Below are 17,961 nucleotides of genomic sequence, written 5' to 3'. Positions count from 1 at the left end.
GATGTTTTCAAATGACCGTAAGTCTTGAATTATACAAAGTATTTGAATGGTTGGAATCTGCACTTTTGCATGATATACTAGTTACTAGGGGTGTAACGGTACACAAAAATTTCGGTTCGGTACGTACCTCGGTTTAGAGGTCACGGTTCGGTTCATTTTCGGTACAGTAAGAAAACAACAAAATATACATTTTTTGGTTATTTATTTACCAAATTTGTAAACAATGGCATAACATACATATACACACAGGGTCCATTGTCAGGGTTAATGTGGTCAACATATATAAAATAAAAACTAAATAAGATAAGGCTCAAAATGGTTTCTTAACAAAACCTTTCTACGTATAAAGTGCTTTTTTTGATTGATTGATTTAGACTTTTATTAGTAGATTGCTCAGTACAGTACATATTCCATACATTTGTCCACTAAATGGTAACACCCGAATAAGTTTTTCAACTTGTTTAAGTCGGGGTCCACGTTAATCAACATTAAACTGCCTCAAGTTGTTGCTCAGATTAAATAAAATGACAAAACTTTTCTTTTACATATAAAAAGTGCAACATTAAACAGTTTCAAGTCAACTCAGCCTTAGATTAACTTATCTTCCCCCCCCCCATTCTGGCTAACTTGGCAGTAAGAGGATATATGGGCTTATTGTTCTTCCACCATAGAAGTGGGTCAAAATCTAGTTTCTAATGCAATATGGTCTTAAATCTGCTGCTATAAAAACATTTGTTATTGCTTTAGCCCTGCCTGACTTGCCGAGGAGAGGCTGCTTGAATGCGGTGGTGACGCTTCAAATGGGTTAGCATGTTTGACGTGTTGTCAGAAGCAGCTGCTGAACAATGTCGGCAAACCTCCGTCCTCCATTGTTGTATCGCGCAGCTTAAGTGTTCCCAAACGGGAGATCTTAACAAGGCATGAGGGTCTTCCAGCTCTGGCTTTTACATGTTGTCGTAGCCCGGTCGCTGCTAGCATGCCGTGTGTTGTGCCTCGGTGTGCATTGTTTACACAACGTGCGGTACGCTACTTAATATGTCCGTGTGGAAACTCATTCGGTACACCTCCGAACCGAACCGAAACCCCCGTACCGAAACGGTTCAATACAAATACACGTACCGTTACACCCCTACTAGTTACTATGGTAATCTAAGTCACAGCAGCTTAGACGAGGCACCAAACAGTGTGGGTGGGGAGCGTTTCCACAGAGTGTTTACAGAGTGGCCAGCCTGAAATGTGGGTGTCAGGGACAGACTCGGAAGGAGATTTTTACAGCAAAGTTCTAAAGCTTAGTGATATATCAGATGTATCAGATAGTAAGTGTTTTGTTTTTTTACCCTTCATGTTTATATTTCGCTGTGTTTGTTGCATTTTTGTTGCGTTTCGCTGTAAAATATGTCGATCGAGAGGGGTAGTGACGTTCATATGTTGTCAATATTCAGTGTTTTATCGTTCATAGTTAATATTGTAAATCCCACATTCTTTATTTTCACGTACATTCTGGGTGTCTCATTCAGTAAAAAAAAATTAAATTTCATTCCGTTTTTTAAGGCGGTCTGTCATAACGTTTTTAGCATTCAATCAGACATTATTGTGATGTTTTCTATTAGTGTTCCTAAAAATCAGATATGCCGGCCCCCAGACACATTTTTTTCTTAAAATTTGGCCCCCCGAGTCAAAATAATTGCCCAGGCCTGGTCTAGAGCCCCCTTAGATTACTGTTTATTTCCCTGCATCAGTGCAGATTTTGGCGTATTTTGAAAGGTTTAGAGGCAAATATAAAAGTGATCATAAAAAAATATTTAGAGTAGAGTGGATTTATCTGCTCACTGGCTCAACATACTGTAGCTAGTTAGCGCGCTGTGATCAATGCGCCGCTAAAAATAGGACCTTCCTGATAGCGCTTACAATGACAATATCTCTAATACTTGGCTGATATTCAGGTCTTAGGCTGTTTTGTTAAAGGGCTTTATGAGCGGAATAGTCTACTCCCATTAGCTGCATTGTTAGCCATCTCGTACTTTCCGTATTTTACAAGTTAGAATGCATCAAATAAGGGAAAACATATGTGTTCTTGTCTTACGTAAGGGTTGTGAATGAAATTCCCCCAAAAAGTGCAGTTCCCCTTTTGAGATGGAGCCTGTTTCAGATTACTTTGGGGGAAAGATGTACACCTTGGACTGGTCACCAGTAGAGATGTCCGATAATGGCTTTTTTGCCGATATCCGATATTCCGATATTGTCAAACTCTTAATTACCGATTCCGATATCAACCGATACGATATATACAGTCGTGGAATTAACACATTATGCCTAATTTTGTTGTGATGCCCCGCTGGATGCATTAAACAATGTAACAAGGTTTTCCAAAATAAATCAACTCAAGTTATGGAAAAAAATGCCAACATGGCACTGCCATATTTATTATTGAAGTCACAAAGTGCTTTTTTTTTTTTTAACATGCCTCAAAACAGCAGCTTGGAATTTGGGACATGCTCTCCCTGAGAGAGCATGAGGAGGTTGAGGTGGGCGGGGTTGGTGGGGGCTGGGGGTGTATATTGTATCGTCCCGGAAGAGTTAGTGCTGCAAGGGGTTCTGGGTATTTGTTCTGTTGTGTTTATGTTGTGTTACGGTGCGGATGTTCTGCTGAAATGTGTTTGTCATTCTTGTTTGGTGTGGGTTCACAGTGTGGCACATATTTGTAACAGTGTTAAAGTTGTTTATACCTTCACCCTCAGTGTGACCTGTATGCATTCCATTCCCTTGTGTTTGTGAAAAGCCGTAGATATTATGTGATTGGGCCGGCACACAAAGGCAGTGCCTTTAAGGTTTATTGGCGCTCTGTACTTCTCCCTACGTCCGTGTACCACTCCGTACAGCGGCGTTTTAAAAAGTCATAAATTTTACTCTTTGATACCGATACCGATAATTTCCGATATTACATTTTAAAGCATTTATCGGCCGATAATATCGGACTGCCGATATTATCGGACATCTTTAGTCACCAGTCAATCACAGGGCACATATAGACAACTACAAAATCATTCACTATTGCGATTCTCTGTTTTTGGACTACGGCCGGAAACCTGGCTATTTCTGGATTTACATGTAGAAAATATAAAAAACACATAATTTGTATATGCCTAGTTATTTTTGCATTCATGAAGAGGCAACCTTTTCCAGGTTACTACTCTTGCACGAGGCCTGCTGTCAAATAACGTTTAAACTCAAGGTGACAAAATAGTATTTCTCTTCTCTGGTCCCTCCTACAACAGCTTGTTCACGGTTCCTGTGCTGAGCAGCGGAGGTGACACGTCCAACCCAAACGACCTCTGTAGCAGCGGTAGCAGCGGTCGCCAGACAACATCCAGACCTCAAACTTTCCCCCCTGTGGTTACCATGGTAACAGCGCCCCCGCCTCCTCATCAGCCACCGCGGGTGACATTTAGCCAGGCCGCTCCTCCTTCCCCCTTGAAGCCACCCATCCTCCCCCCGCCCCTGGGCCCGTCTGCATGGAGTCTCAACCCCCCCCAGCAGGCGGCATATGCAGAAGTGAAGGGCACAAAGAGAGCCTTGGTAACGGCCATGACGCCTCAGCCGCTCCATATTCAAGGTGCTGCACTGCAATGACACACACACACTCTACAAAAACACTGTAGCCCTGTATCGCTGTCGAGCATGTTAGTGCAGTGAGAACAATAAGCCTTTGGTGTGACGAAGTGGTTGGAGGTGAGCTTCCCTCGTTGACTTCATGGTTGTAATACCACACACTGGCCACACGGTGGCAGAAAAGAACACTAGAGAGCAGAGCTGTGTATAGAGTGAGTATGGCCAACTTGCTTTCAAAGTTGGGACCAAACTTGGCACCATGTAGTCATGTGAAGGGCTTTTGACCAATCAGACTGACTCCTAAATCAAGGGTGTCCAAACACAGTAAAATTAAAGATGCGGGGGCCCACACAGTAAAATTAAAGATGCGGGGGCCATTTTTAAAAAAAACGATACAATATATATATTTTTTTAACCTTTAAGGCTCCTCTCAGGTTTGGTCCCGGGGACCTGGAAGGTGTCTCAGTCATAAAAATGTTTTTAACAATTTATATATATTTTTTTCCTAACGCCTACATCTCTAGGCAAGGCAAGGCAAGGCAACTTTATTTGTATAGCACTTTTCATACACAAGGCAGACTCAAAGTGTTTCACAGCACAACATGTGGTACAACAAGTGAAATGAAAGAAAATAAAAGCAAAATTAAAATGAAAATAAAAACATTGCGGACGTTAAAAGATAAAAAGATTTAGCTGAACGCTAAGGTGAACATAAAAGTTTTCAGTCTAGTTTTAAAAGTAGTCAGAGTTGGGGAAAGTCTGACATCTTCAGGAAGGTTATTCCAGCTATTTGTTGCATAGTGACTGAATGATGCTCTCCCTTGATTTGAGTTTACTCTTGGAACCGCTAACAGATTGGTCTCAGAAGATCTTAGTGATCTAGAGGGCTTATATAGTGGGAGCACATCGGTGATATACTTCGGCCCTAGACCATGTAGTGATTTATATGTGAGCAGGAGGATTTTTAAATCAATTCTCTGATGTACAGGGAGCCAATGTAAGGATTTAAGAATTGGTGTAATGTGCTCACATTTTTTGGTCTTTGTTAGAACTTTAGCAGCAGCGTTCTGAACAAGCTGTAGCTGCCTGACAGTTTTTTCTAAGTCTTGAGCTGATCTCTAGATCAATGCCAAGTCTATATGTCAATATAAAGTTTAAAAAAAAGTTTTTATGTTGTTTGTGTGGAGTTTGCATGTCCTCTTTGTGACTGCGTGGGTTCCCTACGGGTACTCTGGCTTCCTCCCACCTCCAAAGACATGCACCTGGGGATAGGTTGATTGGCAACACTAAATTGGCCCTAGTGTATGAATGTGAGGGCAGTACAGGGGTTAGTGCAATACGAAGGTCCTGAATAGTCCTGGGTTCAATCCCGGGCTCGGGATCTTTCTGTGTGGAGTTTGCATGTTCTCCCCGTGACTGCGTGGGTTCCCTCCGGGTACTCCGGCTTCCTCCCACCTCCAAAAACATGCACCTGGGCATAGGTTGATTGGCAACACTAAATTGGCCCTAGTGTATGAATGTGAGTGTGAATGTTGTCTGTCTATCTGTGTTGGCCCTGTGATGAGGTGGCGACTTGTCCAGGGTGTACTCCGCCTTCCGCCCGAATGCAGCTGAGATAGGCTCCAGCACCCCCCGCGACCCCAAAAGGGACAAGCGGTAGAAAATAGATGGATGGATGGATGGTGTGAATGTGAGTGTGAATGTTGTCTGTCTTATCTGTGTTGGCCCTGCGATGAGGTGGCGACTTGTCCAGGGTGTACCCCGCCTTCCGCCCGATTGTAGCTGAGATAGGCTCCAGCGCCCCCCGCTGGGAATAAGCGGTAGAAAATGGATGGGATGGATGACCTTTTTGTCAAAACCCTGTTTTTAAAGGCAAAATGCGCAATATATTCTCCCCCCCAAAAAATTTCCAAAGTGGAATATTTGATGCAAAGTATTTGGAACCCTAAATGGGTCAATAATTCATAACGTTGATTTTAATTCATAAATTTTTAGAGCAATGACCGTTTAAAGAAAAAAAATCCCACTAATGTTATTGGGGATCCAAAAGGGCATAAAAGTGTTCATTTCCTCTCTCTAGATCAGGGGTCGGCAACCCAAAATGTTGAAAGAGCCATATTGGACCAAAAAAACAAAAAAAAATCTGTCTGGAGCCACAAAAAATTAAAAACCTTCTATAAATTATATAATGAAGTCAACACAGGATATAAGTGTTTATATTAGCCTACTATCAAAATGACTTTAAAAGTCTTATATACGTGTTATAATAAAGGCAACATATGATTTAAGTGGCTATATTAGCCTACTATCAAAATGACTATGTGTCGCAGGCTGACACAAATCTTTGTTGGCAGAAATGTTGAAATGTAATATTTATTCTACACGTTTTTACAACATTGGAAAACATTAGTAAAACGCAGGCTTCTCAGGGGGTGAGATAACTCCTCTAAATTACTGCCTTAGAATGGCCAAAGGTATAGATATGTGTGTCCAAGTTATAGGAAACGGCAGGTTGTCTTCTAATGGATTTATAACAATCTATGCAAGCTGGGTTACGCTTGCTGTGGTCTATAACGGCACACAAACTACTATCAGAAATGCAGGCAATATTACATACAGATAATGTGTCATGAGAAATGCAGATATAAATTAAATACACAGAGGACATAGGAAATTAATTGAGCTCAAATATACCTACAAGTGAGGCATAATGATGCAATACGTACATACAGCTAGCCTAAATTAGCTTGCAGTCATGCACTGACCAAATATGGTTGATAAGCACTCCACACAAGTCAATAACATCAACAAAGTTCACCTTTGTGCATTCACACACAGTATAAAAAGATTGGTGAACAACATGAGACAAAGAATGAGTGGCATAAAATATGGCTTTCTCTGGCATCATTGAAGAAAGTTATACATGTAAACAAACTACGGTGAGTTCAAGGACAGCCACAATTAGTAGGACAAAACGGCGGTCGCCAAATACTCTCATCAGGGAATCATGTTTAATATAAACATTGGGATTTCTACCAATTAGGGAGGTTTGTGTCATGTTGTCATCCTACAGAAACCCCATTAAAACAAAAATATAGTTTTCCCCCATCTTTTTCTATTTTTATACATTTTTGAAAAAGCTCCAGTGAGCCACTAGGGCGGCTCTAAGCCGCAGGTCGCAGACCCCGCTCTTGAATAACTTGAAATAAGTCAAATATAAGTTGCTGTTTTTTTCGTTTTATGCCGTTTGTCAAATAAAACTTTCTTTTATACGGCAAACACAAATATGCTATATTTTCCCCCCAAAATATATTGAAAAGGGGAATTTTTGAAAAAAACGGCCTGCATCAGGTTTGTGTTTTCATTGTCAACATTGCATCTTTTTCTCGTTACATTTGACCTGTTTGCTCTTTTATTCTACTTCTGGTTATTTTTTTGTTAGCATTTGTTGAATGTGCCCCGGGCCGTTAAAAATCAGCTGCAGGCCGCAAATGGCACCCAGGCCACACTTTGGACACCCCTGTCTTAAATGATTGGTCAAAAGCACCATGTTTGGTCCCAACATTGAAAGCCGGTTGGCCATACTCTCTCTGTATAGAGAGCGAACTAAAGTTGACATTTGGACGCTTGGAATGTGTGCTTTCCAGGGCCTTCGGGATCGGACATTTTGCGGCCAGTCTCTGAAATCCGTATCCTTTTTCAGTGAGAAGAAAAATTATAACAACATCTGAATTAACTTGTAGGATTTCACAAATATTTCCTGAAGTGTGCTGGCACAGCTGCTAAGTTCAGACCTGTCTTTAGCGAGTTCCCCTTTTTCAACTATGTCCAGTCCAAAGCTCTCGATGATGTAAGTAGTTTTACCGTCTTGTATCACCTGGAAGGCTAATTTTATTTTGAGAGGGGTATCTTTTTTGGTCCATAGGTTCTTTATACGGACACAAACTTTGTTGCATGTGCCCCGACTGGATCTGGTAAAACAGTACTGTTTGAACTGGCCATCATTCACCTGCTGATGGAGACCTCAGAGCCCTGGAGGGACGTCAAAGCTGTTTATAGTAAGCTTCCATTTGACAATTGTCCAAAAAGAACTGTGCTTGTGTGGGACAATTAGCGTTCTCTCTTGAAACACTTCCATCCATCCATCTTATTCCGCTTATCCGAGGTCGGGTTGCGGGGGCAGCAGCCTAAGCAGGCAAGCCCAGACTTCCCTCTCCCCATCCATTTCGTCCAGCTTCTCCTGGGGGATCCCGAGGCGTTCCCAGGCCAGCCGGGAGACATAGTCTTCCCAACGTGTCCTGGGTCTTCCCTGTGGCCTCCTACCGGTCGGACGTGCCCTAAACACCTCCCTAGGGAGGCGTTCGGGTGGCATTCTTACCAGATGCCCGAACCATCTCATTTGGCTCCTCTCAATGTGGAGGAGCAGCGGCTTTACTTTGTGCTCCTCCCGGATGACAGAGCTTCTCACCCTATCTCTAAGGGAGAGCCCGCCACCCGGCGGAGGAAGCTCATTTCGACCGCTTGTACCCGTGATCTTGTCCTTTTGGTCATAACCCAAAGCTCATGACCATAGGTGAGGATGGGAACGTAGATGGGCCGGTAAATTGAGAGCTTTGCCTTCCGGCTCAGCTCCTTCTTCACCACAACGGATCGATACAGCGTCCGCATTACTGAAGACACCACACCAATCCGCCTGTCGACCTCACGATCCACTCTTCCCTCACTCGTGAACAAGACTCCGAGGTACTTGAACTCCTCCACTTGGGGCAAGATCTCCTCCCCAACCCGGAGATGGCACTCCACACTTTTCCGGGCGAGAACCACTTGTCATAGGTAATAAATAATATAGACTTTTCTTAAAAGAACATCATAGATTTGATTGTGGACTGGTAAATAACCAATGTTGACTTTGTGCTTCTTTCTCTGCAACATCAATGTTTATCTAAAACTTCACTTCTGACAAATTCATCTAATGTGAGCTCAAGTCCATTCTAAGGATTTCACAGGATTGAATATCACCAGAAAAGTGTGTGACATGAAATATGTAAGGCTCAAATGTATGTCCATACTGTAAATGTCAAAAGTAGCCAGCCTACGCTTGCCCTTCTAGTCAACTCTTTAGACAAGTGAAGGAAAGAAAGATGATGAATTTTGAATGAACTTACTATTCCGCCTTTTTTGTCTGATCTTTTCTCCCTAATTTTTCAGTTGATTCAAACCACTCTCCTTCTAAATGTTCGGCTTATTCATGGCACGGGTGCTGGCAGTTTTTTCATTCTTCAAAAAATTCTTGCATTTCCAGCAATTTCACATTTTCCGGAATTTTTTTTCCATTTAAAATGAATGTTAACATTAAATCAATTGCTAGCATGCTAACCTTATCACATTAGCATTTTTTGGCTAACTTCTGTAGGTATACACTTCAGAGTCATACATTTTGTGACTTAACACATGCTTATGGTTAACTTTTTAAACTATTTTTGCAGATATACACTCAGAGCCGTATATTTTAGTGCTTGACACGTGCTAACTGTTAGCATGTTGACGTTAACATGCAAGCAGGGTAACATTATCATGCTAACTTTTTTGACACATTTTGTAGGAATATACTGTATTTTGATACTTGACGCATGTCTACTGTTAGGATGCTAACAATTGTTAGCATTTTTGTCAGGTTCAATCACTGATGACATCTATTAAACAAGACAAGAAGCAAGGAATTAAACAGAGACAGAATTAAATTTGGCTCAATTGAGGAGAGACGTCTGGGCTGTACTCTTGTACAGTCTCCATCACGCTCTGGCGAAAGATTGTACGCCTCCTCTTTTTTTTGGACTTTCCCTGATTACATGGCGACAGCTGTTTCTAAGGGACCGGGGTCGTAAACAGCCATTACAACAGTTCAAAGAAAAGGTCGTAAAACAGTTCACAGAAAAGGTCCCTGGAGGGGAGTCAGGTCCTGCTTCCTCTTCGCTTTGTAGATCTCGGGTCAAGACAGTATCTTTCTGTGGATTACAATACATGAAAGAAACAGAACACCTTCATGATGCTTCCCATCCTACACAGTGGAGTTTTACAAGCCTTCTTCTTGGTATGATCAAAGACAGCTTTTGTCCTCTCGCCGGGAACTCATGGCAACACAAAGTTTTGTGATAACTTAGATACAATTATTCTAACATTGTTAGCTTTTGAAACTTTTTTATTGCAGGTATACACCTTAAGAGTCATACATTTTGGGTACTTGATTGGCAACGTTCCATGCTGGCTTTTGTCGCTCATTTTGCAGGTATACACGTGAAGTTGTTTTTTTGTTACCTGGCGCGCTATCTGGCTAGTCTGCTACCTGTTAGTGTTATGGTTTGACTTCAGCTTTTCAGTATTCGAACACAATTTCTACTGAAATAGCTTTTTGTAGTTTTTTATGCTTATGGTTAGTGTGGTAACATTGGTTAGCATGTTAGCTGTTTAATCTATTTTTGCAGATATACACCTCAGAGCTATATATTTTGATGCTGACGTTTACATGTAAGCAGGGTAACATTATCATGCTAGCTCTTTTGATGAATTTTGTAGGTATACACCTCAGAGTCATATACTGTAACAATGGTTAGCATATTAGCTTTTTTTAAACCTTTTTGCAGGTATACACCACAAGAGTCATACATTTTGGTACTTGATGAATGCTAACTTTTGGAAATATTCCATTCTAGCTTTTGTAGCTCATTTTGCAGGTATACACCTAAAAGTTGTATTTTTTGTTTGACATTGTTGACGTTAACTGGCTAGCGTGCTACCTGCGTTACCGTTTGGCTTCCGATTTTCAGCATTCAAACACAATTTCTACAGAAATAGCTTTTTCCAGTTTTCTATACAATCAACATTGACTTTTTCTGCTTGCCAGTGGCTCCCATCAAAGCTCTCTGCAGTCAGTGCTTTGAGAGCTGGACGAAGAAGTTTGGTCCTCTGGGGCTCAACTGCAAGGAGCTGACGGGCGACACGGAGATAGATGACTTCTTTGAAATTCAGGACTCCCACATCATTCTCACCACCCCAGTGTGTGACAGCAATGCAACATAAAAGACACAAGTACCATACATGATATAAGGAGGATCTATTTGTCCCACAGGAAAAATGGGACAGCATGACAAGAAAGTGGAGGGATAATTGTCTGCTGCAGTTGGTCAGACTCTTCCTTATAGATGAGGTCAGCGTATTTATCCCACCTTTAAAAAAGATAAATACATGTGCTAATGGGATGCTGTTCATTTGAATGCTAGAAAATGTGTTTTTATAGGTTCATGTCGTCAAGGATGCAACTCGTGGTGCCACTCTGGAAGTGGTGGTTAGCAGAATGAAGGCTGTGCATGCATACAGGAAGGCCCAGAACCCAGACACAGAGCTCTCCATGAGGTTTGTGGCTGTGTCAGCCACTATACCCAATATTACGGATGTAAGAACATAATGAATAAAATATGTATATATATATACAATATGTAGCATGTGACTAATCCCTTCCTATTATCTCCTAGATAGCAGACTGGCTCTCCAGTGACACGGGTCCAGCGACGTGTTTGGAGTTAGATGAGAGCTACCGCCCGGTGAAGCTGAGGAAAGTGGTGTTGGGATTCCCCTGCAGCACAAACCAAACCGAGTTCAAGTTCGATTTGTCTCTCAACTATAAGATGGCCAATGTTATACAGACGTATTCTGACCAGAAGCCCGCTCTAGTGGTGAGTCAGATTATTATTTTCATGTAATATACACTATATCCTGACTACTTGCGCTTCAGAATTTGCGACCCCACGCATATTTCTTTCCAGTGCTTTAAATGAAAGATCATTCCTTTTTTAATGGTATCTATCCATCTATCCATTTTCTACTGCTTGTCCCTTTCGGGGTCGCGGGGGGTGCTGGAGCCTATCTCAGCTGCATTTGGGCGGAAGGCGCAGTACACCCTGGACAAGTTGTCACCTCATCACAGGGCCAACACTGATAGACAAACAACATTCACACTCACATTCACACACTAGGGCCAATTAACTTGACTAAAAAGTGCGTTGATGGCGCCATCTGCTGTGGAAAAATAGTGCTGCAGCAGGTAATCTAGCACAGGGTGATGCATTCAACATGTTCTAGATCAGGGGTCTCAGACACGCCACCAATTGCGGCCCGCGAGACGTTATTTTGCGGCCCGCACCTTAATAGGAAAATTTAATGTTAGTGCGGAGAGTTTTATATGAATGGCGCTTGACAGCGTCATACTTGCCAACCCTCTCGATTTTTCCGGGAGACTCCCGAATTTCAGGGCAACCATTCTCTCGAATGTCTGCCGAACAACAATATTAAGGGTGTGCCGTGATGGCACTGCCTTTAGCGCCCTCTACAACCTGTACAAACAGCCTGCCGTCCCAGTCACATGTTGTATTTAGCTGGGTTCAATTCCCACCTTCCACCATCCTAGTCACATCCGTTGTGTCCTTGGGCAAGACACTTCACCCTTTGCCTCTGATGGCTGTTGGTTAGCGCTTTGCATGGCAGCTCCCGCCATCAGTGTGTGAATGTGTGTGTGAATGGGTAAATGTGGAAATACTGTCAAAGCGCTTTGAGTACCTTGAAGGTAGAAAAGCGCTATACAAGTATAACCCATTTATCATTTATTCTGTACACACAGGTGAGTGACTGCAAGACATACTTGATCAACAGCCACACAGGTCACACTGAGGGTGTCCGTATAAACAACTTTAAGACTGTTACAAATATGCACCACACTGTGAACCCACACCAAACAAGAATGACAAACACATTTCAGGAAAACATCCGCACCGTAACACAACATAAACACAACAGAACAAATACCCAGAATCCCATGCAGCCCTAACTCTTCCAGGCTACAATATACACCCCGCTACCACCAAACACCCCCCCGTGCATCGGTTGAGGTGGGCGGGGTGGGAAGATATGTATTTTCTGCAAGGTGTCCTGGGTATTTGTTCTGTTGTGTTTATGTTGTGTTACGGTGCGGATGTTCTCCGAAATGTGTTTGTCATTCTTGTTTGGTGTGGGTTCACGTGTGGCGCATATTTGTAACAGTGATAAAGTTGTTTATACAGCCACCCTCAGTGTGACCTGTATCGCTGTTGATCAAGTATGTCTTGCAGTCACTTACGTATGTCTGCAGAAGCCGCATAGAACATGTGACTGGGCCGGCACGCTGTTTGTATGGTGAAAAAGCGGACGCGACGACAGGTTGTAGAGGACGTTAAAGGCAGTGCTATCACGGCACGCCCTTAATATTATTGTCCGGGTGAAAATCGGGACAAATTCGGGAGAATGGTTGCCCCGGGAGATTGTCGGGAGGAGCACTGAAATTTGGGAGTCTCCCGGAAAAATCGGGAGGGTTGGCAAGTATGTTGCTAGGGCGGGATAGCCATTCAAAGAAGGTGAATTCATTAAAAAGTGCATGTTAGATTTTTTTAAGAAATCTTTTCTTGCGGCCCAGCCTCTGCATCCAGTGGCCCCCAGGTAAATTGAGTTTGAGACCCCTGATCTAGAATAAACTTAAAGGGAGCAAGGAAGCCAGGAACCAGCAGACCAATCGATGATGTAAATATAGGACGCAGGAAGTGATCATCAAAATAGTTTGTCTTTGTTAGCACTTATAATAACAATATCACTAATACTTATTAATATTCAAGTCACCAAATGTAAATGTAATATTGTTGGTGCTTTTTGAATGGTTATTTATTGAGTTTTATGGCCAGAATGATGGAGCTCCCATTGGCTCCGCTGTAAGCAGACTTTTATTTACGTTTATTTGTTATTTAGAATGCATTAAAAAAAAATTGTCCGTTGTGCTGTCTTTCATAATGATTGTGAACGGTAGGCAAAATTTAAAAAAAAAGTGCAGTTCCCTTTTAAGAAAGTAAATTACAAAACAATTAGCTAAATATTCTTTTTTTTTTGCAGGTCAAATGTAGTGACTTTTTTAATCCAGCAGATGGCGGATGACCGTTATGAAACACTATTACAGTATCAGCGCATTGTCAATACGTATATTGAGTGTTCCAGACACTCATTGAGGTGTCAGTAACCCATCACTGCTGTGTACTATATTATTAATTTGTTGCTTAATATACAAAACTAAATAATTGTATCGTATTAGAGAATCAAAAATATGCAATTTTAGGGACGTGCCCATCATTTGCTTTTTTTTTCTATTTGTGAGGGGTTTTGGGATGTGACCCCAGTAAATAGTAGGGATATACTATATTGTGCAATGTAGAACAAATATTGTCTTGTTTTGTAAGGTGAAGTACCATCCTCTTTTGTAGTTTTGCTCCACTAGGAAAGGAACCCAGCAGTCAGCTGAAGTTCTGGCTAAGGACACACGGTTTATTATGGCATTTGAACACAAGCAAAGGTGCATACATACTCTACTGAAACGACACATTCATGCATACAACAACTCTTGAAGATATGTATTTTCTTAAGTTAACCTCATTACTTGACCTTCTTGACCCACAGGTTGAAAAAATATGCAGAGGCCATTGTAGATTCAAAATTGAGAGGTGAGTTTTTTCGATCAGGTGAAAGCTATGTAGAGTTTATACTTGGCTTCCAGTTAATGAAAATCTGTTGAAACAAAACAACAAATTTGAAGACTTTACGTGACAGTTTTCTTACAAATATCCTATCAGCAACTTCAAATTTGCGCAGAGACTAGTAAATGTATATTACATTTAAATCTATAATTTTCTCAGGATGAATTATCTGTGGTCCACAGTAGTTTTGGCATGAAAAAGTCTGTTTATTATAACAATGTTTTTCATATATTCGGTGTGCAGATCTTGTGATGCTTGGAGTCGGGTACCACCACGCTGGTGTTGACGTGTCTGACCGAAAACTGATAGAAAAAACCTTTGCTCTGGGAGACCTGCCTGTCCTTTGTAAGACAGAGTGTGAATAGTAACTTATGTAACTCCACCATATTGTAATGAATAATTCATCTACATTGTTTTGAATATGACTTCAGAAGCAGTGAAAATGACATTGACAGTCTTTTCCGCTCAATGTATCGCAAACACCAGGGGTGTCCAAACGTTTTCCACTGAGGGTCACACACTGAAAAATGAAAGCATGCGGGGGCCATTTTGAGATTTTCTTTTTCAAAACCAATACAATACTAATTGTAGACCTTAGGGCTCCCAGGGACCCAAAGTATTTCAGTCATTAAAGTGTTAAAAAGAAGTCAGGTGATAATATTTGTTTTACTTTCAACGCTTAAATATCTAAAGATCAACTCCAGATCTAGCCATTGACATAAAAATTAAATTTTTGTTATGTTTTATGCTTTTTTTGTGTTGATGAAAACCCAGATTTAAAGACAAAAACATGCAATATTTCCCTAAAAAATGTTAATGGTGGAATATTTAATGTACAGTAATTGGAGCACTGCATAGGTCAATAACTCATAACAACATTAATTTTACTTCTTCTTTTTTTTGACCAATGAAAGTAAAAATGAAAATCTGCCCCAAAATTTCAGGGATCCTAAAAAAAAGCCTCATAAAAGTGTTAAAAAAGCTCATAGATCAATTAAATTTATTTTTACTTTCAAAGCTTGAATCTCGAGATATACATATGATATGTATATACCAGTGGCGGGCCGTGCATATCCCACCTAGGCCTTCAGTGACCTCCGACTTCACTGATTACCTCTCAAAATACCATAATTGATGTCACCACATGATCATTGCTGGAGAAATACTATACAGGAACACATTTACACCCTACTGGGCATTGAATCACATCAACAGTATACAAAACGGGATATTTTCTGGTGCATTTAAAAATCTATTAAAAGGTATCAGCAATTAAAACATCTACCGTAAATTTCTCTGCGTGGCTTATGCAACTTCCGGTCAATAAAGTTTGATTCAAAGTACACACTTCTCAAAGATATATTAACTGCCCCGACCACATGGTGGCGACAAATACACATGTAACAATGTTAATTAAATGACAAACTAACAACAAGAGTTTACAACTTTTAGTTGTAACAGAACAGCTACTGTCAACAACTTGTGATCTGATTGGCTATCGCAACTGTCTCTCAACTCTGTGTTCTCAAATTAATCCGCTAACGGTCCCGATGAGTATCCAATCACAGGACGCGTAAATGTCTCGTTCAACGTGAGGCCATCTAAAAGGCCTTACTGACAACAACTCGTGATCTGATTGGCTATCACAACTGTCTATCGCCTGTATGTCCCCGTTCGCTTACAGTGCATGGACGCCAGCATTGTTGATTCTGAAAGCGTCTGGCAGATTTCGTACTGCATTGTAACATAAGCTAGCTGAATTCTGATTGGATACAAACTATAACAACAACAGCACTGGAATGAGCATAATATGACATGGAGAGAATATCAACATTTTAGATATTTAGGGAAAGTAAATAAAAAAATAATTTTATCTTTAATTATGATCATGATTTCTGTTTATGTTAGGCCAGCAGAGAAGGCCTTGTATATGACGGCACACCAATGGTATATACAGTATATACGTATATGTATGTATATACTGTGTGTATATATATATATATATATATATATATATATATATATATATATATATATATATATATATATATATATATATATATATGTATGTGTGGGGGAAAAAATCACAAGACTATTTCATCTCTACAGGCCTGTTTCATCCTGAGGATTGAGGAAACCCCTCATGAAACAGGCCTGTAGAGATGAAATAGTCTTGTGATTTTTTCCCCCACACATACATATTACGCTCTACCACGGTATCGAGCACTATTTTTTTGGATAATCTAACTAAGACATATATATATATATATATATATATATATATATATATATATATATATATATATATGTTTTTATATTGTTTTACTTTCTTTTTTATTCAAGAAAATGTTTTTAATTTATTTATCTTATTTTATTTGATTCATTTTTTTTTTAAAAGTACCTTATCTTCACCATACCTGGTTGTCCAAATTAGGCATAATAATGTGTTAATTCCACGACTGTATATATCGGTTGATATCGGTATCGGTTGATATATATATGTATATGTATATGTATATATATATATATATATATATATATATATATATATATATATATACATATACATATATATATATATATATATATATATATATATATATATATGTATATGTATATATATATATATATATATATATATATATACATATACATATACATATACATATATATATATATATATATATATATATATATATATATATATATATATATATATATAAAAATAGACACATACATACATCACATACATACAGTATATATATATATATATATATATATATATATATATATATATGTATGTGTATGTATATATATATATGTATATATATACAGTGTTCCCTCCCTACTACACGGTTCACTTTGCGCGGCCTCTTTTTACACAGATTTTTTTGTGTGTAAATGTTTACAGTGTTGCATGCTTTTTTTTACAGCGTATGAATGCACATTGTGTTCTGTGTCCTGATTCGCTAAGGGACTGTAGACCATTGTCAATCATTATTCTTCACGCCATGTGTCCTGTACAATACAGAATGCGTTCAGCTGTTTGACGCGTGCATACAGTACTGTAAATATATATATATATACTACTGGGGACTTCAACGCTCATGTTGGCAGCGACAGTGAAACCTGGAGAGGCGTGATTGGGAAGAATGGCCGCCCGGATCTGAACCCGAGCGGTGTTTTGTTATTGGACTTTTGTGCCCGTCACAGATTGTCCATAACAAACACTATGTTCAAACATAAGGGTGTCCATATGTGCACTTGGCATCAGGACACCCTAGGCCGCAGTTCCATGATCGACTTTGTAGTTGTGTCGTCAGATTTGCGGCCTCATGTTTTGGACACTCGGGTGAAGAGAAGGGCGGAGCTTTCTACCGATCACCACCTGGTGGTGAGTTGGCTGCGATGGTGGGGGAGGATGCCGGACAGACCTGGCAGGCCCAAACACATTGTGAGGGTTTGCTGGGAACGTCTGGCAGAGTCTCCTGTCAGAGAGAGTTTCAATTCCCACCTCCGGAAGAACTTTGAACATGTCACGAGGGAGGTGCTGGACATTGAGTCCAAATGGACCATGTTCTCTATTGTCGAGGCGGCTGATTGGAGCTGTGGGCGCAAGGTAGTTGGTGCCTGTCGTGGCGGTAATCCTAAAACCCGTTGGTGGACACCGGCGGTGAGGGATGCCGTCAAGCTGAAGAAGGAGTCCTATCGGGTTCTTTTGGCTCATAGGACTCCTGAGGCAGTGGACGGG

At 40.5% G+C, this 17,961-nt stretch overlaps 1 protein-coding gene across 6 annotated transcripts in view; it reads left to right on the top strand.

Annotated features, from left to right (window-relative positions):
• The window catches only part of hfm1 (helicase for meiosis 1), a 50,299-nt gene that overhangs the window by 3,152 nt on the left and 29,186 nt on the right, over positions 1 to 17,961 (top strand). For 5 of the 6 annotated variants that reach the window (XM_062022285.1, XM_062022284.1, XM_062022283.1 and 2 more), the window contains 11 exons: positions 3,276 to 3,613; positions 7,257 to 7,298; positions 7,389 to 7,459; positions 7,535 to 7,667; positions 10,511 to 10,662; positions 10,736 to 10,813; positions 10,904 to 11,059; positions 11,139 to 11,339; positions 13,941 to 14,029; positions 14,134 to 14,177; positions 14,454 to 14,555. In XM_062022285.1, coding sequence (XP_061878269.1) covers positions 3,276 to 3,613; positions 7,257 to 7,298; positions 7,389 to 7,459; positions 7,535 to 7,667; positions 10,511 to 10,662; positions 10,736 to 10,813; positions 10,904 to 11,059; positions 11,139 to 11,339; positions 13,941 to 14,029; positions 14,134 to 14,177; positions 14,454 to 14,555 — 1,406 coding nt within the window. The remainder of the gene's footprint in view (positions 1 to 3,275; positions 3,614 to 7,256; positions 7,299 to 7,388; positions 7,460 to 7,534; positions 7,668 to 10,510; positions 10,663 to 10,735; positions 10,814 to 10,903; positions 11,060 to 11,138; positions 11,340 to 13,940; positions 14,030 to 14,133; positions 14,178 to 14,453; positions 14,556 to 17,961) is intronic. The other variant, XM_062022286.1, reaches the window with a different exon arrangement.

This window comes from Entelurus aequoreus, linkage group LG16 (genome assembly GCF_033978785.1).
Source record: "Entelurus aequoreus isolate RoL-2023_Sb linkage group LG16, RoL_Eaeq_v1.1, whole genome shotgun sequence".
Taxonomy (NCBI): domain Eukaryota; kingdom Metazoa; phylum Chordata; class Actinopteri; order Syngnathiformes; family Syngnathidae; genus Entelurus; species Entelurus aequoreus.
The sequence above is the reverse complement of the archived record's forward strand: the minus strand, read 5'-3'. Positions and strand labels throughout refer to the sequence as shown.